General features: G+C 43.4%; 1 protein-coding gene across 1 annotated transcript in view; it reads left to right on the top strand.

Annotated features, from left to right (window-relative positions):
* The first annotated feature begins 6,350 nt into the window (after positions 1-6,350).
* Positions 6,351-26,728, top strand: part of LOC310794643 (eukaryotic translation initiation factor 2 subunit 3) — a 35,619-nt gene continuing 15,241 nt past the window's right edge. The window contains exons 1-4 of the mRNA XM_083656633.1: positions 6,351-6,434; positions 13,276-13,339; positions 20,879-21,006; positions 21,748-21,872. Of these exons, the coding sequence (XP_083512759.1) occupies positions 6,366-6,434; positions 13,276-13,339; positions 20,879-21,006; positions 21,748-21,872 (386 nt within the window). The 5' untranslated portion in view covers positions 6,351-6,365. The remainder of the gene's footprint in view (positions 6,435-13,275; positions 13,340-20,878; positions 21,007-21,747; positions 21,873-26,728) is intronic.

Raw genomic sequence — 26,728 nt, 5'->3', positions numbered from 1 at the left:
CTTTGGGGGATTTTCTATCTCATACAGCACTGACGCCCCCCCCCTCTCTCATAGCAAGAGGAGCGTCACATCATGGAGTCATATGCCATGCTTAAAACTGTTTATTTTGATTCAATAAAATATTGTTAAATTGTCTTACGAGTCTCTCATGATTGTAGTGTAGTCTTGGACTGAATTTCAATCATGGAAGACCAAAAGGCATAGTTAGAGCACCCCATGCTGTCATACCCCTCAGCCCAAATGACGTCACTAAATGATGTCATCATCTCTGACGTCACCATCTCTATGACGTCACCTTTACAAAGTGACGTCAGTTGCCCAAATGGCGTCAGTTATGACATCATAAATAACCTTCTCCTGGTACTATATAAAGCCCCCTTCACCACAGCTTAAATCACACTTGTGCAGTCATCACTCACCTTGTGCCAGCATCCCGCATCATCCAGCATCCCCAGAGCAAAGCTTCACCCCACCCCCTCCCCAGATCACCACCAATGTCATGACTCCTGTTGAAGCAAATCCCCTCCATGATATGATGACGCGCCTCTTGAGATGAGAGAGGGGGGGCGTCAGTGACGTATCGGATAGATAATCCTCCCATAGGGATTTCTACAGGAGCCATGACGTTGGTGGTGATCAGGGGAGGGGGTGAGGCGAGACAACTGCTCCAGTGATGATGAACAGCAGCTGAGGATGATGGCACAAATGTGAGTAATGACGTAGTAGCAAGGGCTCTATATACCACCACCACCGCTTAGGTGATTGGCTCAGCAGATCAGGAGAGACAGATGTCCTTAGCTGATTGGATATTGGGAAATGGAGAAGGGGCAGTTGTGATGTCACTAGTGATGTAACTCGAGCAATTGTGATGTCACCAGTGATGTCACTCGAGCAATTGTGATGTCATCAGTGATGTCACTCAAGCAATTGTGATGTCATCAGTGATGTCACTAAGGAGTTACACACCCTGAATGACGAGGGGCATGTACGCATGGGGTGCTCTAAACTATGCTGTAGAGGTTGGTCTTCCATGATTGAAATTCAGTCAAAGACCACACTTCAATCATGAGAGACTCGTAGGAAGTTTTAACAAGCTTTATTGAACAAATAATCCATGATATGATGACGCGCCTCTTGAGATGAGAGAGGGGGGGGCGTCAGTGACTCGTGCATCATCGAGTGCACGAGTGACATCACTGATGATGTCATAGACATTGTGTCATCACTGAGGTTCAGAATACAGTGATCCTCACTATTTCTTCGATGAGAGCCGCACTGGCAGGACAAAGTCAATAGGAGAGCCACTTTTACCGCAAAACACCAAAAGCCACACCCCAACCAAGCACATCTGCCTACCATTTTTTTGTGTTTTATTGTTTTCCACACACACACACACACACACACACACACACATATATATATATACTAGGGGTGTCACAATATATCGTCCCACGAAATTTCGCGATAGTAAAACGTCACGATATGTATCGTTGAGATGAAATCTCATATCGCGATTTTTTTTTTTTTTTTTTTTTTTTTTTTTTTTTTTCAAAAATAGACTAAGAAACGTCTTTGTTTGTTGAAGTTCAATGTGTGGAAAGTAGTTCAGTTGAACAAGTCTCTGAAGAGACACATGAGAAGTTATACAGGAGAGAAACCATTCAATTGAGTTTCTGGCAAAACTGTTTACTTGACAGGAAAAACTGAAGATGCATAAAAAATAGACTAAGAAAAGTCTTGTTGTTTGAGTTTGAAGAAAAACTGAAGATGCATAATGAGAATTTATACTGCTGAGAAACCTTTTAGTTCAAAGTAAATCTAAGTGACGGTGTAACTCATTCTATTTCAAGATAAGCCTTATCTCCAATCTCATGTTTTTTCTAGTTGTTATTGTAATAACAATTTCCCACAACAGCATGTTTTGTATTTGTGCATTTAAAATAAAATACTACTTTTCCAGTCATATATTGTCATTATTCAAGTTTAAAAAAATATTGGTAAAATCGTATCGTATCGTTATCGTGAACCCAGTATCGTGATACATATCGTATCGTGAACTGAGTGTATCGTGACACCCCTAATATATACTGTATATATATAGGCTTTCAGGCCTGGAGGGATTTCGAAACGTACCCGACCGCAATGGTGGGGGCCGTCGCTGGCGACGCTAAAGTTTTAGCTAACCTGTTCGCATCTATGTTCGCAATGGCATCCCAAGTATCATCATACTATTATGGGATGCGATGCGAACAGTTGTATTATGGGATGTGCGTTTCCCAGGCAACGACACACGTTGACACATTTTGGAACAGCGCTGCACGCTGGCACAATACTCCTAAAAGCAAAATGCTTATTGTTTTGAATGATTTGGCATCTTCTATTACTGTCAACACCAGTATTGTTGTATTGTAATAATATGCCATAAAGGTTTATTGAAATTTTGGGGAGAGCAGGGGGGGAATCTTAAAAAAAAAAAAAAAAAGAAAATCCCAATTTCTTAGAGCCGCCAACTAAAGCTTCGAGAGCCGCCAGCGTCTCGCGAGCCGCGCAATGAGGAACTAGGCGCTACAGCATGCACTGGGGCGCGTCATCAGTGATGTTGACTGGGGTCGTAAGGTGTTTCGGGTCTCTCAACATCATACACCCTTGCCCAGTAGACCCAGCCGAGGCCAATTAAGACCCCGACTCGCGTCCCAGCAGCATCCGCTCAAGGATCAGCCTTCCTACTCTGTCTGCAACGTTGCCCGCGGAAGGCTTGATCACGCCCAATCCGCTGCAATAGAGTTAGTGCTACACCGCAGTATTGTAATGCCTTCGGTGCATGGAGGGTCTAGGCCCTGTGGGTGACTCCAGGCCGGGCTCCTCCTTCGTCTCACCAGACACTCCCGGGGGAAAAGGCAATCCTACCATGGGCAGAGAGGATGCCTCAAGAAGGCCTGTGCGCTGCACGTCATTCGCCTGCGCCGAGCACCTCGCGTTTGTGGATTTCTCCCTCACGAGAGAGCCAGGCTGGGGTGCCAAACCCATCCTGTACCGGATGCCGTCTCTCCGACCGTCATTACTGTGACATCATCACTGACCAAAATCATCACAAATCTCACAATGTCGGACCAAAAACATGACCAAAATCGCAGACAGACAGACAGACAGACAGACAGACAGACAGACAGACAGACAGACAGACAGACAGACAGACAGGTGCCACATTGGCAATTTTATGTATGATGATGATGATGATGATGGCTATATTGGTCATGGGTTCACTACAATACAATACAATTAAATAGGCTACAATACAATACAGATAGTTAAGGAGTTCTGGACAAAACGATACCGAGGGTGCGTTGGTAAATAGCCACTCCGAGCGCCAAGCAGAGCGCACACCGTTCGTAAATTGAGAGCCCTAATGTAGCCTACCGTACATCCGCGAACTAATTTCAGTGTAGAGCAGCAGATTGGATTTATGAACGCACCCCATATATATATATATATATATATATATATATAAATTTAGCCATACATATCTTTGCAAAAAGATTGCAAAGAGACTGCTTCCCATCTTGAAAAGCTTACATGATTACAGAAATACAGATCGATCAGGCGTACAGGAGTGCCGTGCCGGAACACAGACAGTCACAGATCTTATAGTCAGAAAGCACAGAATGGTATGCCTATCACGGAGAGCAGAGAGGGGAGACCTGGAGCCGAGGCCACAGCTGTGTGACCTGTCACCTGACCCTGTAGAGCAGAGTGGGGGACAGGTTATCTGAATGGTGTAGGCTACCTGTCTGTACATACAGTAGTAGATCAGGACTCATCTAGGCTATGTGTATGCAATTATTATAACTAATAAAAACTAATACCAATAACTATGTGTATCTGCTTTATGACTAAGGCACTGGCAATCGGACTGGAGTTGGTCCAGTCCAGTTTAGTTACAGGCTGTAACTAACTAACTAACTAACTAACTATTAACTAATAAATGATAACGGTAACTAACTAACTAACTAACTTGTACTAAAACTCTTTAGATTATTTGACGCTACCTGGGTCTTTCCTGTCTCTTTGGTGTGCACATTCCACTGTGCTCTGCAGTGAGATTTTCGGTACCCAGAAAAACGGACAGAGTGAGAGCCCTTTTCCTGTTTCCCCCTTCTCAGAGTAGTGATTGACCTGTGCCCATCAACGTCAAAAGAAAAGAAAAGAGAAACCTCTCACCTGTCGGCTCACTGTCAAGTTATCAGGATGCTGAACTCAAGTTCAAGTTGACTTTATTATGTCCCCCGAAGGGCAATTGGTTTTGCAGCATAAGCCATACATAGCCTACAAAAAGTTAGCCTAGGTAAACCCAGCCCCCACGTGACCTGCTCTCTCAGTTCCCAGTCACTAGTGACTGAGCAGGTCTGAGAGCAGATCACGTGGGGGATGGGTTTACCCAGGCTAACAAAAAGTACAATTGACGTATACAATACAATACAAGGGTGGTGACCTGAGTACAGAGGGCTAGAAGGCCACTATCACATCGCTTATATTTTGACATTCTGAGTGAGAGCAGAAGTAGCTCAAGAGTTTGATGTATAATATATGCATTGTGTTAAAGTTGTGTGAACTGTCGCAGTTTTTAAAATGTAAACAGAGTTTAGCCGGCTAGTCAGACACTCACCCTTGCGCCACTTGGGCTCCATAGGGTTCCACTGCCGTCCGTTGCCACCCAGTGCCGTATACGGTTTTCAGTGTTTCCCATACATAAAGGAATTTGTGGCGGGCCACCACAAAAAGATGACCCAATTATTCCAATTATTATTATTATTATTTTTTTACAGTGCACCTGAACGCAACATGCAAGATACCCGCTGAATAAGTGTCCAATAAATGTTCATGTCATTCTGGCCAATACTTCTGTTATAGCATTTCAGTCTGGAATAAGGAATATCTTTCAATAATCTATGATTTAGCTGCTAAATTGTCAAATACCGCCATCTGCTCGCTACCCAGGCACTTACTACTTAACCTAACTAACTTAACCTAACTAACTATCCGGTGTGCACAACATTGTCAGCCTAAACTCTGGCTGACACCCCAAAAAACCCACAATCCACTACAGAAAAATGTATATTGTTTGTTTATTAACTGGCCCCTCCCTTGCCTTCTATCATTTCACGAAAGTGGCAAAGCAAGTTGAGTAGCCTATCCCTGACCTATAGGGAGAAATTTAGTTTGTCATTGTAAACCCACAGCACAGTAATGACGACATGTTCTTCATAGATCTAGCCTTTTAATTTTGCTCTTAAGCTTTCTCAAAGTACACCAAATTCATGCATTTTACTTTAAAATGTTTTTAAAAAATCTCACGGGGGGGCATGCCCCCGCACCCCCCTAGGAGGTCTGCGGTCCCCCACCACAAATACTCCAAATCCTGTGGGAAACACTGAGTTTTTGCTTCAATCAACAAAGTGACTGTAATAACAATTTCATGATGATGAAGATCTTTTCTGTTTGCATTCATTCATTCATTCATTCATTCATTCATTCATTCATTCATTCATTCATTCATTCATGTATTTTATAATAATACTATCATTACCATCATATTATCCTTATTATTTATGCTCACATATAATTGTAAATTATAAAATGTAATCGCCACAGATTTATTTATTTCTCGGGGGATATGGCATTCGCGTCTCCAGGCTAGGCATTACTAACCTCGCGTCACCAGGCTCTTCTCGGCGAGAAAGAGCCTGGCTCCCGCCCACAATTGATTTTGTCACCCTACTGGTTCCGGCCTAGAGCCCGCCCTAGACCGGATGGCAGCGTTTCTAGCTCGTCAACTTTCACGTTAACTTGACAATTTGACCCAAGTATCAGAACGGCAAACAACAAAACAAACAGAACTACAAACGGTATTAGAAAACTACAAATAGTATGCTAATGACGTCATAGAAAAACGACGGACCCAGCACATATGGACACGAAAATTGTTCCTTTTGTATTTGACTATTAACAACTTAACAGTGAAGACATTTAACCTCGGGGAGTGTAACAGTCTGCTTAAGAGCGCAGCAGCTTCTATTCATTTTATAAACTGCGTGATTTACAATAAGAAATATTGCATCATCCGTTGTGAAAGGACCCCGTTTCTCCTGCTCGATTAACGTTCTACTCGTAACGTTTTAAACGTAGAAAACGTCTGCGTCGTTTGTCAGCGAAACATCACCGTAACTACGAGTCCGTTTCAAACAGACGTGATTTCCTAACGGTCCCACAAATCAAACCGCATTAAATTAAAGGTTAATTTGTTTTATCCGGTTATTTAGGGTTTTAGGCGATCGCCGCGGCCTGCTCCATTCCCTTTTTCGTTCAAGATGGCGGGTGACGAGTCTGGTACAACGCTTGGACAGCCTCATCTGTCTAAACAAGATCTTAGTACTCTGGTAAGTGTCCATTTAACCAGTTTACAGTTTGTTTTGGTGGCGGTGTGTCAGTCTTGTAGTAAAAAGGGCGAATAAACGTGAATTGTAGCTGTTTAGGGAGCTAATGGTCTTCCACCCGGCACATGAGTCTGCTTGTGTGCTCTCTGTCAGGCCCACGCTTCCTCTCCGACCACGACCATCCCATACGAGAAAAATACTTTCCCCCCATAAATAAATGTGAGTTAGCGTTAATGAAATGTGTTTACAGCACAAAATAGCAATCGCTGTCACCGTAATTGAGCACCGGCTGTCAGTCAGTCCTGGCTAGCTAGCTCAGGCTAGCTTTAGCACTATCATGTCATGCTCCTGAGAGCACTGGTGACAAAAGCAGTGATGTGGAGGGTAACGCTAAACCACCCCCATTTTAGTCTGATATATTGTCTGTATAACATAAATTCATAGTAAACCCAAAACTCAAGTATCAAACAGATGTACTATATTGCCTGGGTCCAGACTCCACGGAGTAACGAGACAATTCAGGCTAGTACAATAGAGGAGGTTGGGCTCGAAAGAGGAGAAAACATGCATTTGTTTATATTCTAGGTTATTGGCACACATGTTACACAAACAACAAGACCTCAATGTCAATGTTATTGTCATAGGCATTGAAAAATACACTGTCCATTTCATGCAGTGACAAGCTTCTTCCCTGGCTCGCTCCATTTAAAATATAATGCATGGTTAATTACACATGGAAAATACATAGACTTGTTGGAATGTGTTACATGTGCAATGAAAACGACAACGAATACCAGTATAACAACACAAAGACAACCCTAGCTAATGTTTGTATGAGTGAGCCAGATTGGATGATTGTTCATGATTTGGCTCAGTTGTTTGCTGTTTTCCCAATGTTCTATATATAATTTTTCTATATATTCTATATATTCAACGCATTTGGTACCAGGCCGTGAGCCCAGTCCACAAAAAAAAAAAAAAAACATAGGCTATAATATTATAGGCTATGTGTGTGGTAATGACATTGAACTTGTATGTCTCTGTATGTACCGTACTTGTCGCTGACCTTTCATGAGTGCAACCAATCAGAGGAGGAAAAGAAGATAGCTGGTGCTCGCGCTGTTGCTGCTCTCCTCTTGTCCTCTACCTCCCGTTGAGAAAAGTGCACAACGCTTAAAAAAATGACTTTTCTTTTATTTTAGTTCAAATACCTGGGTATGCAGTGCACCTATTTAATAATGTATGCAAAAAAAATCACAAAAATCGAATTTCTTTAGTTTTTCACACTTTTTCACATCAAAAGTTCATTTTTCAAGATTTCATTCATAACAGTAATCTACAGTTTGCTGACGTCACCTAGTACTATCAAATTTCTACCCCATTTCAACCAATCATATCACGCCATGGCAGCTGTCAATCAAATCTTAATTTCAGGATAATTTTCTATTCCAAATAAAGGAGAAAATGGTGACTAGTGCCTGTCATCTGGCAGAATTCCTATCCCATAAACTAACTACTAACTTGGCCAATTGTATGAAACATGAACAAAAAGCAAAAACGGTAATGTCTAAGAATGCAAAGAAATGTAACTGGCTCGTTAAAACTCGCATTCCAGGAAAATTGTATTTACCGCAATAGCGATAATGGCGCGCGCCTGAAAGCGTAGTTGTCAGGGGTCGCCCCTCGGAGATTCCAGGCGGGTGGGCAGCACCCATACATCGGATTGTCCGCTCGTTCCGCACAGAGGCAGCTGGCTGCCTAGTACTCGGCGGATCCCACTCGCGTAGCACGACAACACGCTGAATCCCACTTGATTTGGGGGTGGAACACGCCAGGATTGGCCAATGCCAAAGCCAATCCCCAGAATTGTCAAATCAAATCATTGACACCCCAATATGGTCCGCCTCTCAACCCTGTCATCTCAGACAAGATTTGTTTCCAGTCTCAGACGCTCGCGCTAGTGCATTCCGTTCTGGTTCACTTCGACTTTAAGCTTAGGACATACTCCAGGAAGGCAGTGCGAGGCGGAGCTCCGCAAACCGGGACCGCGCTCGGCCGAGGTGTTCATACTCAAGAGCGCTGCTCAGAGAGAGAATGGGAGAGACTATTTGTGCACAATTGGCATGCCTGTCTGTGCGGACTGCAGAGCAGCATTGCAGCGCCTGCAGCCTGCACCTTTCCTCAGCCCGGCGCACACAACACACACGCACGCACGGGAGGTAATTAAATGGTGATGGCCCGCTGATACGTGTTCGCTGTGTGGGGTGCAGCAAGCTTGAGAAACGTCATTTGAGAGTTTCTTCAGAATAGGCGGGGGAGTTAAAAGGAGACCCGCCACGCCTGCGAAAGAAAGAAAGCAAAGCTTTCAACTTGGCATATACGCTTGCAAATGACAGTGGGCTGAAAAGTAGAGCCCGACCGATATATCGGTCCGCTGATATTACCGGCCGATATCGGCTTACCGCAGATATATCGGTATCGGCGTGTACGTTTGCCGATATGAGCACTTTTTTACAGACCACCATATAATGCTGCTGAAGCAATGCTTTCAGAGAGTTTCCCAAACTATTGAATAGCCAGTCAGATTGAAAAAGTAGCCGGATCATGTTTGCCGATCAAGCGTTTGTTCCAGTGGTCCTTTTCCCAATTAATAAACAAACCTCAGTGTGACAATTGAAATAATACAAATAACACGCCCCCCGGCCCCCCCAAGTTCAGATGCGTTCCGCTGCCTATGCTGTGGTTTGTGATTGTTCTTTTGTAACCAAACCACTTCCACATTATTGAAGCCACTCCCCTTTTTGGAATGAACTCTTCCACCGTGGAGCCGCTTTCAGCCATGTTTGTTGTTGCTGTGCGTATGTCATACCATTACGCAGTGTAAGGGTGTGATGTCATTACATCAACAAGTTGGAATATTGCTATTATCAGGATATTAATTTTTGACGATACAATAATGAATTGGAAAGATATATCGATTCGGGTACTCTCCCCACCCCTTTAAAAATGGTCTAGATCTACGTCTGCTTTAGACGTTAGCTTAGCGTCACCTTCTAATATCACAGTCAGTCCCTCCCCTCACAAAAAATGCTCCAGATAGAGCTTACTCATTCAAAAATGCAAACGTTATGTGTGAACAGCCGCATACACAGCAGATTACCCCGGATGGGCATTTTGAGCACTTTAAATACTCGAGTACTCTCCTTCTATTATGAACGAGTGCTGGAGGGTCTGGGGGGGGGTCTGTGTGATTACTATGGTAATGACGGAGCAGGGGTAATCTGCTGTGTATGGGGCTGTTCACACATAACGTTTGCATTTTTGCATGGAATAAGCGCTACCTGGAGCATTTTTTGTCAGGAGAGGGACTGACTGTGATATTAGGTGACGCTAAGGGGCACTTTACACGAGGACGGTTTCCTATGGAAACGGGGAATTATTTTATCGTTAGTGCCTCCCTTTTAGACGGCGACGGCGAATTCGCGCTTAGGAAACGACACATTTTGGAACCACCCTCCAGAGTGAAACTTGTTTGAGACGCTTCCCGCTGAGCGGGGCTGAGCGCTCCATGTAATCGCTTTGGAACGGCACATTTCAGAAACTCTGACGTGCCTGCACACGCGACACACGCGATTACGCCATAGCCGTGCGCGAGTTGGCAACCAAATAAAACGTCAGTAGGAATTAGGGTTGCACGATATACCGGTATTAGTATGGTACCGCGGTTCCCTGCCGTTAAAAAGGATACTATACCACGTTAATTTAGTACCGATACTTAAAAAAATGTCATGGGTTGCGTCAGTGTGCGACCGTGGTGTTTGTTAGCGGAGGAGAGAGACACAGCGGCATTACAGTTGAGAGCCTGTCTCCCACTTCACGTGAAGGCAACACAGCCTTGCCTTGAACCAATGGTGACTCGTGAAAAGTGAAAAAAAGCTCTCCCTGACTCTGTCTGCTTCATGTGTGGGCGTGCCCCTCTTCCCTCTCTGCTCGCTCTCTGGCCACTCAGTCCTCAGTCACTGCAGCACCCGACATACAGGACAGACACAGCGAAAATGGCAGCGGCGTCTTCTAGTCTTGCAAGCCGACCAACGCTTGTAGAAAAAGCAGATGCACGAAGCGAAATATGGAAATATTTTGCTTACGTTGCCGACAGCGAAGGCAAGCCCGTGGACACATCGAAACCAGTGTGTAAAAGGTGCTTCAACGCGACCCAAGCGAAAGGCTCAAACACATCGAACCTAGCTAAACATCTTGCCGACAGGCATCCCGACCTGGTCAAAGAGTTTAAAGACCGACAGGTTAGCGAACGTGAACGATAAACATACATGCCCTCAAATAAGTCCAACGAGTATTGTGTGACAAGCGAACTTGTTTCACTGAAAAAGTTTGCTTGTCACAATAGCCTACTCGTTTACAGTGAAACACGAGGCAATGTGCTGGAGCACATATCTCTGCCAAGGAGCAAGTCATGACATGTAACGTTTAGGGGAGGGGACATCAGATGACTGCATACCATGTACAATATTTAATAACACTATGGTCCTCAATGCCAGTGTTATTAAAGCTTTTACATGATGTCACCTATCCTAATATTTACAATAATCCCAATTATTAATGATATACGAATTAATTGTAAAAAAACACCTAGCCTACACGTATGGGGGGGGGGGGTACACCACATAATAAACCTACATTTCAATAGCCTACATTTATGTGTGAAAATAATATATATTACTAGATTAACCATAAATCAGGCACTTCATGTTAATGAAGCTTAGGAGCTGCAAGTACAGAGTACTTTTTTTTGATAAAACAAATAGCTATAATAGTGTATCAGCTGTGTGAAAATATATTTTATTTATATTATTTATAAGTTTAAACGGTTCACATTCCTTTAAAATATGTTTACAGGAGAGATTATGTTAATTTTACACTAGATAATAAAAGTTCTAGCATGTTCAGCGCCACACGTGGTGGCAGTACTACCAGCATGTAGTAAAATGACTACATGGCTGTGCATTACCTTGTTAAATCAATAAAATAAGTTTTAAGTTCCATGTTTTGTCCCCTCTATTTATTCCAATACTTTTCCTGATGTTTTAGTTTTTTGCCATGGTATCGTTTCAGTATCGGTATCGAGATACTTAGGCAGGTATCGGTATCGAACTCATAATTTTGGTATCGTGACATCCCTAGTATGAATTAGGGATGCACCGATATGAAAATTTTGGCCGATGCCGATAACCGATATTAACATTGCTGTTATGGCCGATAACCGATATTTACCGATGTCGATATGATCTGTATAAAACCACATTTTTATGATCATCACATTTTGTACATACTGAAAAACACATGTTAACACTGAATTTGAAAAAATTATGCATTTCTTTATTTGCAACGCCTTTGGAAAAGCCCATAAATCATAGATTTACTGCATTATTTCATATCAATGTGAAGAATTTGGCTGATAATGATAACCGATATTAACATTGCAACATCTGACCGATACCGATATGACCGATATGTTAAAAAATGACTAACATCGGCCGATACCGATATGATTGCCGATATATCGTGCATCCCTAGTATGAATGAAGTTTGGCAACATTCAGAATTAAGCTACACTGCGGCCAACTTCAGTTACATGTTCAGAACGTTACTGCTGCGAGGAGCCGATGGCTGTACCCGGTCGGCATTTAATGTTAGTTACAAAAGCACGTCGACAGTGTTTTCTCACTGCCAGTAGCCTAACTACAGTAGGGTTTGACAGATAGCTAGTCCGACCGGTGTCAGCACAGTCAGCACTCCCGGTCCTCGCTGCTCGTTAAAGATTTCCAATAGGCGTTATTCTGATAAACTGTTCACATATATGTTACATTCTCACCCGACAAATATTAAAACTTTAAAACAGTTTGGGTTTTTTTTTAGCTTGAAAAAAGCTTTTTGGCAAGTCTAAATGACTGCGGAAGGCGGACTCTACTTCCAGGCATTTCCAATACATGTCCATTGTCCAGCAATGTCAGGTTATTGTCCAGTATCATCCTTTTTACGGTGTTCTGCCAAAAAGTGAAAACTGACCAGTGTGATTAACGTTACAGCTGCAGCTGAATAGTGATCACCATGAAGCGATTGTCTCCCAAAATGTGATTCCTTCTCCACATTTCTTGTGACTAACGTTATGGGAAACGACAGTGTAGTCAGTAAACTAGTGCAAAGTTTTGAATGAGTTTTATCGGGCGTGTGCTATGAAGAAGCGTGCGTCTCATTCGGGAGAATATCTCCAGCCACCATTTTCGGCATGAGCTGGAAAACTTCCGGTTAAAACTTTCAAAATATTATTACTTAAACAAAAGTAAATGGCTTATTGATGCACGTTGGAGGAGAAAAGGTATTTCAACTAATGAAGCAGCAAACCTTGTATCAAAATACTCGTTCTGATGTTATATGGCGTGAAACTGTGGCTGTAACGCATTACTCAAAATAAATAAGGTTACAGTATGTTATAATAAGCGTTTTATTTTGAAAGCAACAAAGCGGATGACATACTACATTCTGGCTGACTTGACGCCCATGCAGTTCATGCTGCCAGATCCACATGACGATGCGTGCGTAGATCTTCTAGACCATTTTTAAAGGGGTGGGGAGTGGGGCGAGTACCCGAACAGCAGAAACGTTACTAGAGTACTGGCGTTATGAACGAGTGCTCGAGTACCCGAGTACTCGCGCCCATCCCTAGTACCCGGTTACTCGTTCATAATAGAAGGAGAGTACTCGAGTATTTAAATTGCTTAAAATACCCATCCGTAGTGACGAGCCTCCTGTGTTGTTCTGTTGTCAGGATGTCTCTACACTGAACTGGCTCTCTCCAGAGATCATCAGCAGACAGGCCACCATCAATATTGGTAAGTACAGTATACCATCATTAGCCCACATGTTACTACGGTATGAAGTGCTGTCTGGCAGCCTGGCACAGTGAAGTGGAGATAGGTCTGGCTATGAAGCACTGTCTGACAGCCTGGCACAGTGAAGTGGAGATAGGTCTGGCTATGAAGCACTGTCTGACAGCCTGGCACAGTGCAAAGTGGAGATAGGTCTGGATATGAAGCACTGTCTGACAGCCTGGCACAGTGAAGTGGAGATAGGTCTGGCTATGAAGCACTGTCTGACAGCCTGGCACAGTGAAGTGGAGATAGGTCTGGCTATGAAGCACTGTCTGACAGCCTGGCACAGTGAAGTGGAGATAGGTCTGGATATGAAGTGCTGTCTGACAGCCTGGCACAGTGAAGTGGAGATAGGTCTGGATATGAAGCACTGTCTGACAGCCTGGCACAGTGAAGTGGAGATAGGTCTGGATATGAAGTGCTGTCTGACAGCCTGGCACAGTGAAGTGGAGATAGGTCTGGCTATGAAGTGCTGTCTGACAGCCTGGCACAGTGAAGTGGAGATAGGTCTGGATATGAAGTGCTGTCTGACAGCCTGGCACAGTGAAGTGGAGATAGGTCTGGATATGAAGTGCTGTCTGACAGCCTGGCACAGTGAAGTGGAGATAGGTCTGGCTATGAAGTGCTGTCTGACAGCCTGGCACAGTGAAGTGGAGATAGGTCTGGATATGAAGTGCTGTCTGACAGCCTGGCACAGTGAAGTGGAGATAGGTCTGGATATGAAGTGCTGTCTGACAGCCTGGCACAGTGAAGTGGAGATAGGTCTGGATATGAAGTGCTGTCTGACAGCCTGGCACAGTGAAGTGGAGATAGGTCTGGATATGAAGTGCTGTCTGACAGCCTGGCACAGTGAAGTGGAGATAGGTCTGGATATGAAGTGCTGTCTGACAGCCTGGCACAGTGAAGTGGAGATAGGTCTGGATATGAAGTGCTGTCTGACAGCCTGGCACAGTGAAGTGGAGATAGGTCTGGATATGAAGTGCTGTCTGGCAGACTGGCACAGTGAAGTGGAGATAGGTCTGGATATGAAGTGCTGTCTGGCAGACTGGCACAGTGAAGTGGAGATAGGTCTGGATATGAAGTGCTGTCTGACAGCCTGGCACAGTGAAGTGGAGATAGGTGTCTGACAGCCTGGCACAGTGAAGTGGAGATAGGTGTCTGACAGCCTGGCACAGTGCAAAGTGGAGATAGGTCTGGCTATGAAGTGCTGTCTGACAGCCTGGCACAGTGAAGTGGAGATAGGTCTGGCTATGAAGTGCTGTCTGACAGCCTGGCACAGTGAAGTGGAGATAGGTCTGGCTATGAAGTGCTGTCTGACAGCCTGGCACAGTGAAGTGGAGATAGGTCTGGCTATGCGACCCGAGAGATGAAGTAGTTTCACTGAAAATGCGTGAATGTACTTTGTTGCAGTGATAACATAACAAGAATATAGCCGCAAGCGGCGATGGGCGGGGTTCAAGCCTTGCGCAGATGGCAAAGCTTCTGATTCTGACTAGGACATCCTCCTTGATATATCTGACAAGTTTCGCGATCATTGGACAAACAGGTGTGGAGTTACAGCCTTTTTTATGTTAAGCCACGCCCATTTCTGGCGTTTATGGCGCCCCCTTTTGGTCGAATTGCACAAAATTTGACACACATGGTCTAGGATGGTCTCCGAAGACCTCCTGCAAGTTTCGTGAAGATTCCTTAATCGGTCATGAAGTAATGACAGTTTAGCTGTGAGGCCACGCCCTCTCACAACTTTAACGATCAATATCTCCGAAACTAAAGTAGATTTCAAAAATTCCAAATTCAGGATTGTAGTGCTTGCTCCATAGATGCTTCCTGTCGATTATAGTGGAAATCGGTCCAACGGTCTAGGAGGAGATGCAAAAAATGTGTTTTCCAAACTTTTCCAAATATCTCAAAAACTTTCCAGGCGGACATTGAGGGTCCTTATGGCAAACTTGTAGAGCAGGTTCACCTGAACATCTGGAAAAAAAAGTTTGAAAATCGGACCAACGGCGTGGAAGTTAAGGCCTTTAACGTAAAACCGTCGATTATAGCGCCACCTTTAGGCCAATTCAAAAAATCTTTTTTGGGCACCTACCAGCCAACAATATCTTTCATTGGGCCAAATGTCAGGTCTCTACCATTTACCAACTCACGGGAATTTGCGTTGGGGCAGATGAAAAATAATAATAATATATTCAGATTTAGAAAAACAATAGGGTTTCAGCCCCTTCAGGGCTTGAACCCCTAATAAATGGGAAACGGAAGGTGCGATGGTGATCCCGGGCCTCGTACCGCTACTTTTTCACCCCGAGTCCAACGCCGCCATCCGTGAGTCTCTACGAGTTACGGTTGCGGAGATACGTTGCTGTAGCGCCCCCCATAGGCAAACAATAGCGCCCCCTACAGGCCAAATGACACTTTCTTTTCTGAAATCAGCTCAGAAGTGTCAAGTGTCATACAAGAAGGAAGGCTGGCCATAATGACAATGAATCCGCACTTCCTGCCGCCCTTCAAAATCAAACAATTTAGAAGGTACAGGTACTGAATGCTGCTATAGCGCCCCCTTTTGGTGGAATTGCACCAAATTTGACACGCATGGTCTGGGATGGTCTCCGAAGACCTCCTGCAAGTTTCGTGAAGATTCCTTAATCGGTCATGAAGTAATGACAGTTTAGCTGTGAGGCCACGCCCTCTCACAACTTTAACGATCAATATCTCCGAAACTAAAGTAGATTTCAAAAATTCCAAATTCAGGATTGTAGAGCTTGCTCCATAGATGCTTCCTGTCGATTCTAGTGGAAATCGGTCCAACGGTCTAGGAGGAGATGCAAAAAATGTGTTTTCCAAACTTTTCCAAATATCTCAAAAACTTTCCAGGCGGACATTGAGGGTCCTTATGGCAAACTTGTAGAGCAGGTTCACCTGAACATCTGGAAAAAAAAAGTTTGAAAATCGGACCAACGGCGTGGAAGTTAAGGCCTTTAACGTAAAACCGTCGATTATAGCGCCACCTTCAGGCCAATTCAAAAAATCTTTTTTGAGCACCTACCAGCCAACAATATCTTTCATTGGGCCAAATGTCAGGTCTCTACCATTTACCAACTCACGGGAATTTGCGTTGGGGCAGATGAAAAATAATAATAATATATTCGGATTTAGAAAAACAATAGGGTTTCAGCCCCTTCAGGGCTTGAACCCCTAATAAATGGGAAACGGAAGGTGCGATGGTGATCCCGGGCCTCCTACCGCTACTTTTTCACCCCGAGTCCAACGCCGCCATCCGTGAGTCTCTACGAGTTACGGTTGCGGAGATACGTTGCTGTAGCGCCCCCCATAGGCAAACAATAGCGCCCCCTACTAGGGATGGGCGCGAGTACTCGGGTACTCGAGTGCTCGTTCATAACGTCAGTACTCGAGTAACGTTTGCGCTGTCCGGGTACTCGCCCCACTCCCCACCCCTTTAAAAATGGTCTAAATCTACGCATGCATCGTTATGTGGATCTGCCAGCATGAACTGCACGGGCGTCAAGTCAGCCACAATGTACAAGTACATCATCCGCTTTGTTGATTTCAAAATAAAAGGCTTATTGTAACGCAAGTTGTAACCTTATCTACTTTGAGTAATGCGTTACAGCCATAGTTTCACGCCATATAACATCACGAGTATTTTGATACAAGGTTTGCTGCTTCGTTCGTTGAAATACCCTTTTCTCCTCCAACGTGCATAAATAAGCTATTTACTTTTGTTTAAGTAACATTATTTTGAAAGTTTTAACCGGAAGTTTTCCAGCTCATCCCGAAAATGGTGGCTGAAGATATGCTCCCGAAGGAGACAGATGCACGCTTCTTCATAGCGCACGCCCGATAAAACTCATTCAAAACTTTGCAGTAGTTTACTGACTACACTGTCGTTTCCCATAACGTTAGTCACAAGAAATGTGGAGAAAGAATCGCTTTTTGGGAGACAATCGTTTCATGGTGATCACTATTTAGCTGCAGCTGTAACGTTAATCACACTGGTCAGTGGTCAGTTTTCACTTTTTGGCAGAACACCGGACCTTGTAATCCGTGGATTTACGTTAGTGTAAGTAAAATTGATGATACTGGACAATGGACATGTATTGGAATTGAGCCTTCGCTTGTTTCACAACAATATTGTCCGCTCCGAAGCGCTAATGCCATCCATCCAACCATCGGAGATGCTGTCTGAGGTAGGCTTTAGACGTTAGCGGAGCGTCACCTCACCTAATATCACAGTCAGTCAGTCCCTCTCCTCACATGCTCCAGGTAGCGCTTTCTCCATGCAAAAATGCAAACGTTATGTGTGAACAGCCCCACACACAGCAGATTACCCCTGCTCCGTCATTACCATAGTAATCACACAGACCCCCCGCCCCCCCCCCCCACGCAAGTACTCGAGTACTCGTTCATAATAGAAGGAGAGTACTCGAGTATTTAAATTGCTTAAAATGCCCATCCCTACCCCCTACAGGCCAAATGACACTTTCTTTTCTGAAATCAGCTCAGAAGTGTCAAGTGTCATACAAGAAGGAAGGCTGGCCATAATGACAATGAATCCGCACTTCCTGCCGCCCTTCAAAATCAAACAATTTAGAAGGTACAGGTACTGAATGCTGCTATAGCGCCCCCTTTTGGTGGAATTGCACCAAATTTGACACGCATGGTCTGGGATGGTCTCCGAAGACCTCCTGCAAGTTTCGTGAAGATTCCTTAATCGGTCATGAAGTAATGACAGTTTAGCTGTGAGGCCACGCCCTCTCACAACTTTAACGATCAATATCTCCGAAACTAAAGTAGATTTCAAAAATTCCAAATTCAGGATTGTAGTGCTTGCTCCATAGATGCTTCCTGTCGATTCTAGTGGAAATCGGTCCAACGGTCTAGGAGGAGATGCAAAAAATGTGTTTTCCAAACTTTTCCAAATATCTCAAAAACTTTCCAGGCGGACATTGAGGGTCCTTATGGCAAACTTGTAGAGCAGGTTCACCTGAACATCTGGAAAAAAAAAGTTTGAAAATCGGACCAACGGCGTGGAAGTTAAGGCCTTTAACGTAAAACCGTCGATTATAGCGCCACCTTCAGGCCAATTCAAAAAATCTTTTTTGAGCACCTACCAGCCAACAATATCTTTCATTGGACCAAATGTCAGGTCTCTACCATTTACCAACTCACGGGAATTTGCGTTGGGGCAGATGAAAAATAATAATAATATATTCGGATTTAGAAAAACAATAGGGTTTCAGCCCCTTCAGGGCTTGAACCCCTAATAATAGAGCTTATTTGTGTAGCAATAGCATACTATTGACGTTGGTGCCTGTGCAACTGGAACCTATTTGAGTTACCATGGCTGTTATTCCGGCAGTAACATCAAAGTTACTTTTTGAATCAAATGGGCAGGGCTCTCAGTAGCGAAGCGGTTTTATTTATCTAGTAGTGTAGTAGCATCCACAAAATATACATTTATCTAGTAGTGTAGTAGCATCCTCAAAATATACATTTATCTAGTAGTGTAGTAGCATCCACAAAATATACATTTATCTAGTAGTGTAGTAGCATCCACAAAATATACATTTATCTAGTAGTGTAGTAGCATCCACAAAATATACATTTATCTAGTAGTGTAGTAGCATCCACAAAATATACATTTATCTAGTAGTGTAGTAGCATCCACAAAATATACATTTATCTAGTAGTGTAGTAGCATCCACAAAATATACATTTATCTAGTAGTGTAGTAGCATCCACAAAATATACATTTATCTAGTAGTGTAGTAGCATCCACAAAATATACATTTATCTAGTAGTGTAGTAGCATCCACAAAATATACATTTATCTAGTAGTGTAGTAGCTCCACAAAATATACATTTATCTAGTAGTGTAGTAGCATCCACAAAATATACATTTATCTAGTAGTGTAGTAGCATCCACAAAATATACATTTATCTAGTAGTGTAGTAGCATCCACAAAATATACATTTATCTAGGAGTGTAGTAGCATCCACAAAATATACATTTATCTAGTAGTGTAGTAGCATCCACAAAATATACATTTATCTAGTAGTGTAGTAGCATCCACAAAATATACATTTTGGTTCAGGTCTGTTTGTCTGGAATAAAAACATTTTGTTCTCCATTTGGGCAGCGGTTGCCAAACCTTTTAGGCCACGCACCCCCTTTGTTACAGCACAGCTCTTACCAGATGTTTAGTTTGTTACAGCACAGCTCTTACCAGATGTTTAGTTTGTTACAGCACAGCTCTTACCAGATGTTTAGTTTGTTACAGCACAGCTCTTACCAGATGTTTAGGGAAGTCCGTAGTGTGAATGAAAGGCAGAAGTTTCAAGAAGCAGGGAGAAAAGTCATTCTCTTAGCTTGTTATCTCGCTTGATGTAGAATTTGCCTATGCAGCTGAAAATAGATGGCTCATCTCTGCTGCTGCCCACTTGCTTTCAGGACAGAGCTTTTCTACTGTGATCTGTTTATAACACTTCATGCTTTTGTTGTATCATTTTGGGAAATTCTGATACTGCTAGAATCAATGTTATCTATGTATACTTTCCCTTCCTGGCCGGCTGCTTCCTTGTCGTTTCTATAGGGTTTGAAAATACATTCATTCTAGAGTTTTAGAGTACAGGGGCTGGATTGATCACATGCCTTGTGAAAGCTGCCAGAGTTCACAGTGGAGGTTGGTGTGATGCTCTCACCAAGACAAATTGAGACGGCAGATTGCCACTTCTTGGTACTGTGCAGTAGCCTGGTAAACCAGCCGGTCACGTGAACTCACATTTCATTTGGTTCTTCGTTCCCGTCTGGCCTGAAGCCAGGCTTCACCCAGTGTTTTGCAGTGGGTGGAGGTTGGGCGGGTGTACTTGCCTTGACAGACAACTCCTTCAGCCAAACCCAAATCCACTCGTGAGAACGTCAAAAACATATTTTCCGCCGAGAAACTCCGCGGTTGCGGCGCTACTCCTGTACTTGTTTAATTGTTGTTATTGAGTCTATTTCTGCAATAACTGCACTTTATGGCTGTTTAAACTAGACGAACATTGACATTACTCCTCGAGACGATCAGGCAAGGAGGCGGCCATTATTGTTTTGTTAGTGCAGTGCTAGTGGCGTTCCTGATTGGCCAACTTGCGCTGTCAATCACAGGTCACTGAGCACAGTCGCTGATTGGCTCTCCCGCTTGCAGCTTCTGCTTAACACCCTCCCAGGGCTTGAGGCCAGAAGGTCTCACAGAACCAAATGAAATGTGAGTTCATGTGACCGGCTGGTTTACCAGGCTAACTGCACAGGACAGTAGGCAGACAGGAAAGGTGAAGAGACAGAGAGGGGATGACATGCGGCAAAGGACCACGGGTCGGATTGGAACCCGGGTCGGCTGCGCGAAGGACTAAGCCTTTGTGTTACGCACTGTACCAGGTGAGCCACCCTGAACTGCCTTCTTTCTTTGACAACTGTACTAACCTCTCCCCCTCTAGGAACCATCGGTCATGTGGCCCATGGAAAGTCCACAGTGGTGAAGGCCATCTCTGGCGTGCACACTGTCAGGTTCAAGAATGAGCTGGAGAGGAACATTACCATCAAGCTCGGCTATGCCAACGCTAAGGTACGCAACACTGAGGAGGGTTTAGCTGAGGGTTCCTGTCTCTTTCAGGATTTCCCCACTTTGTCTCCTCTGGAGGTGAAAATTATTTTTAGTCGAGCAATCATATTTTTCATTTTTTTTTTACAAGAACAAGTAATGATAATGTGCAACTTAAAATGTACAGTTTTCTTTTCTCCCTTTTTTTTAACACCAACACACAAAAATGAACAAACAGACGGAAAACAAAAAACAAAAACACACACACATTCCAATATTACAATGTGGTGAATATTTTGTTTTACAAAAAATATACAAGGGCATATACTACAACCAAACAAGCACACACAGTTTTATATTCAGTTATATGATCAAATAAGGTGTAGAAGCCAGTCTGGCTCACCAATAAACAGTTCCCAATCCCACTCTAGTAAAAATTCATGGACCAGGTCATTTGACTTTCAATGACTATAGTAACCTTTGTTATGAAATTAGGCAATAACATCGCTTATGATGGTGTAAATACTGCAACCTGAGAGTAACACATCAGTCAGTTTGTCCTGAAATTATTTTCAATGTAAGCTCTTTGGGTTGGATGTTATGATGACTTAACTGTTCAGCTAATATTAGCTGGATAGGTAGCAGACTTTCGTCATAGCAGGTAAAAAATCAATAGCGGTCTATGGAGAGCGTCAACAGCCATGGTAATACATCACGTCTATCTTTTCTCTTCACTTCATCCCTTCATCCTCTCCTCCCTCCCAGGTGTACAAGCTGCTGGACGACCCCAGCTGTCCCAGGCCGGAGTGCTACAGGTCGTGTGGCAGCAGCACTCCTGATGAGTTCCCCACAGACATCCCTGGCACCAAGGGCAACTTCAAACTGGTCAGGTAAGCCTGGAGGTACAGGTGGATCACAAGTACTCTGCTTTATGTAGCCATTAAGTGTTTGACTGGTAACGTTTGTTCGCTCTCACAGCCACTGTGGCAGAAAAGCCCATTATTGTCCTTTCTATTGTAATCAGTTTGGCTGTAAAATGGTGAAAGTGGGTTTATCATCAGCCACGATGTGAAAAGTTTATTTCTTACACGTAATTTGAGTGAGCAGGCAGAGGTTCAGTTTCTTGCTCCAGGATAGGACACAACACTGCTGTGTGCTGAGATACCCAACGCTTAAACGTCCTATATGGTGCTATTTTTAACTATATAAAACATGTCTCATTGGTCTTTAAAACAAGGTTATGAATTATCTTGATGTGCTCTGTCTCTCCCCTCATTAACTATGCTCTGTTTTGATAAGACTGTCACTAGGCATCTCACGTGCTACACGCGCTCGATTCCTAGGCTCTCCCGCTGTGCATGCTCACTAGCTCGGCCGCTGCGCGGCCTCGCCCGCCCTGCAGCTCGGCTGCTGCGTGGCCTCACCTGCTCTATTGGTGTGCGCGCGCACGGGTGTGTGTGTGTGCCCACGCTCATCAGTGATGTCACCAGTGGGACAAAAATTGAAACGGAGAACATTGCCCACTTGCTCTAAATCTTATGACATCACTGATGATGTCATAAGATGATTTATGACATCACTGATGATGTCACCAAGTCCCGCGATACTTCCCTGGTCCTACAGGTAGTTGGCCAGCCAGCAGGAAAGTATCGCGGGACTTGACGAGACTTGGTGACCGAGATCACGAATGAGGTAATTTGATCCCTGGGAGACTCCAGGAAACAGCCCAGGAGGAAATATCAGTCTGGTGGTTGTTGAGGGATGAGATTATGACGATATGTCTATGTGTTATGTATATGTTAATGTGAGGAGAGGGGTCCAGGTTAAAAAAAAACGAAATTCTCCTTTAATACAAGCAAACACACAGACCTGGTTTTGATCCGTTTTTGCAGTTTTTTTGCGCTATGGATAAAGTTCAACATTTTAAGAAAAACAATAAACAGTAGTGCAACTGATATTTTGATATTTTTGATCTTCACATTGGCATGTAGCCTACTCCATTCAAGAAATTTCTTTCAACAGTGCAAACAGCAATTTTACATAGCTATTCTTTTGAATAGACAGATCGGCAAGAGTTTACATCATTCAATGTTTCCCACAGGATTTTGAGTATTTGTGGTGGGGGACCGCAGACCCCCTTAGGGGGGTGCGTGGGCATGCCCCCCCGTGAGATTTTTTAAAACATTTTAAAGTAAAATGCATGAATTTGGTGTACTTTGAGAAAGCTTAAGAGCAAAATTAAAAGGCTAGATCTATGAAGAACATGTCATCATTACTGTGCTGTGGGTTTACAATGACAAACTACATTTCTCCCTATAGGTCAGGGATACTCAACTTGCTTTGCCACTTTCGTGAAATGATAGAAGGCGAGGGGCCAGTTAATAAACAAACAATATAAATTTTTCTGTAGCGGATTGTAGGTTTTTGGGGTGTCAGCCGGAGTTTAGGCTGACAATGTTGTGCACACCGGATAGTTAGTTAGGTTAAGTTAGTTAGGTTAAGTACATACATAAGTGCCTGGGTAGCGAGCAGATGGCGGTATTTGACAATTTAGTAGCTATAGATATATAGATTATTGAAAGATATTCCATATTCCAGACTGAAATGCTATAACAGAAGTATTGGCCAGAATGACATGAACATTTATTGGACACTTATTCAGCGGATATCTTGCATGTTACGTTCAGGTGCGTGTGGGCGGCCCGCCACAAATTCCTTTATGTATGGGAAACACTGCATCATTGGTGCAAAACATTTTAGATTTCAGATGAAATCTTCTGAATAAAAGGACAATTAGGCTATTGAAAAGTATGGATTAGACTGAGGATATCTCTGATTACGTAACAAGTCTTACACCTGCAATAGCCTACTAGGGTTTGTACAGCTTTTAAGAGTAATTCAAGAAATTTCAAGGTACCTAAACCAGGCTCTCGAAGCCTTTATTATCACATCGAAATATATTGACAATGTGAAAAAACAATGGCATTGTGATGCCTGGTGAGTGAGGAACTTTGAGTGTGTCCTGTGCACTGTCCACAGCCTCTCGCTAGGCTGCTGTAACATGACACCGGGCCGGTGTCACCGGCTACATAGGGGGAGAGGCAGCGGTGCCATTGCCAGCGGACGAGACTCCTCTGTGGAGTTTACTCGCTCAAATAGCTTTGTACTACAGTGTCTCTCGAATACGGGACAAAGCGTGTCCCGTTCAATACGGAACACTTTTTTTTGTTTACAAATACGGGACGATTCTGTATTTTAAGGGAAGGTTGGCAACCCTAGTTCTGCACCATCTGTGAAAAGGTGGGTAAGAAAAACGGCTTCACCAAATGAAAGCATCTGCACTTAGAGAGCACAGCACCACACATCAGCTGCTCATTTAATGCGACAGCAAAGTGCCATGGAACAGCACACTGATAAAGCCACCAAGTCGAGTAAAGACGTCCTTATATCGATAAAATACATTTCTTGGATGATTGCATCATAGCCATTGACTGTATATAATAATCATCATAGCCTTTGTTTTTTTTGTGTTTTATTGCTGTTTAAATGTTATTTCTGAACATAAATTCAAACCAAACCTAATTAATTAAGTAACGAGCGGTGAGGCTCGCCTCGCTCCCTTTGCACTGCATAGATAATTATTTTTAAATAAACGCCAACAAAAAATATTTTAAAATAAACATTTCGTTTGCTAAAAATATGTTACCGTATGTATTTTTAAAATGATTACATCGATCTTTTTTCAATACATTTTGACTGGGCCGGTAAATATTCTATAAGGCCGCAATTCTGAAATTATACTGGCTGCATTGGCCCGCCAGAAAAAAGCCTAGCGGAATCCCTGATCTCGCCATAATTTATGTGAGTTATGGGCACAGTTGGAAAGAATCTTTGACCAATCAGAATGCTTGGCTGAAACTCCCCATTGCATCTGTGCATTCATCCTTAAAGGATGGCTTTTCCGTGGTGAATATGAAGATCTATTAAATGTAACGCGCAACTATGGAGTTGGAATCCGTTGCCATTTTTTAAATCGGTGGTTCCTAACCAGAGAAATCAAAGAAAACCCACTCGGTGGGGGGGGAGGGGAAAGGCGGGTAGTCCACGCCCACCCCTCAGGCATTTGGCTTGGCTACTCTGGGTAGCTAGCATTAGCATAGCTAGCAGAACGGCTACATTACAGCTCGCTTGGATCTGCGAGTTTGCAGTCGCCATTCCAAAGAGGACTATACGTGTACGATCCACACTGCTAAGGAGTAAAATAAAAATGGATCAAGGCTTCATATCATAATCCAACGTGAATTTAGCTGAGGGCTTCCCTCCAGAACGAGACTGGCCCAGCCTGTTTCAAGGGGGCTGTTTGCAGTGTCTAAGCTAACGTTAGGCTATTTGTCTGACCTGGTGGTTGCGTTTGTGGTGTTGTGGCTTTTTCTTAATATTGGGCAGAAAATATGCCTTCTTGCGATGCAGTTGGTTGTATTAACCGTACCTCAAAGAAAGGTGGTTTCCACTTTTTTCTGTGAGTGAATGAAGTTGTCGGTGGTCACTGCTAACGTTTGACCACGGACTGTAAATAGCGTTTTACATAGCCATCTGTGCTAATAATGCTAGCATAACAGTATCGTTAACTTGGATTGATTCATCAAAACTTTCAAAATCCTTACTACTGTACTGACATCAGGTGACGAGCTGAAATGTCAATTCTTCTAGCAAATCTAGGTACATTTCAGACTTTTAACGTAGTGTCTAGTCTTGTCTGAGGTGAATGCAAGTGAACTATATTTTTCAATCCTGTCTTTGAATAAAAGTTGTACATTGTGTTATACTTTAAAACCATGTCTCTGCTCCCTTATTAGTTTTTACAATTACAACAAATCTGTATGGTTTATCTGTTGGCATTAAACCGTGGTATTTCCTTGGGTGATATTCCATATTTGTCATTAGACCTGTTCACATCTGCATTTTCTACAAATTGGGCTAAATTTGCAATGGTAAATCAAAGCCACATGTGAGATATCACAAGTACTTTTATTAAAACACCAACCAAAATAAAATGCAGAGAGAGGTTTCCTTCTCTAACTATTGGTGCTTTCACAAAATATTTACACAATGAGATTTTTTATGAATAATCATCGATAACGTGGATAAAGACTTCGATGATGGTGATGATGACATCTGCAGCTGCTGGACGAGAGACCGAAGACCAGTCCACCTGAAGGAGATTCACAAGTCCTTCCAGCATGCCACAGTGCCACACTCACCCAAGATAAACTCTGCTGTAGGAGTAAAAAATAAAGTATGCTTCAGGGAATGACATGAAAAAGTTACATAATGGGGTGGCTATACATTGTTGTTTCACAGTAGCTATTATCTGGCCATAATTCTGCAATTGCCCACTATATGCTTAGTACGTTATAATAGCGATAATGTCAATAACAGATAAATCTTTGGTTCAACTTTTTTATTGTAATTTCGTGTAAAATTAGTCTCTAAAACCCAACGATCTATCAGGGTCCAAAACTTTGATGCAACCTACATATTCAGTGACTTCTTCAAGAAGAAATTGGCCTCTCGCTGTAGCAGAGCGATCCATCGGCAGCGGCACGATGCAGAATTTGTACCCGCACGGGGAGCCTCGGCGCCGGCCTCTGGTTCGTCTCCGGTGGCCTGTTCAACTGCCTCTCCTTCCATACGGCACAATTCCTCTGCACTGTAGTCTGGCTCATATGGCGTTAAGTAGCCCTGA

The sequence above is a fragment of the Poromitra crassiceps genome (assembly GCF_964638095.1).
Source record: "Poromitra crassiceps genome assembly, chromosome: 2".
Taxonomy (NCBI): Eukaryota; Metazoa; Chordata; class Actinopteri; order Beryciformes; family Melamphaidae; genus Poromitra; species Poromitra crassiceps.
This window is presented reverse-complemented; position numbering and strand designations above follow the sequence as displayed.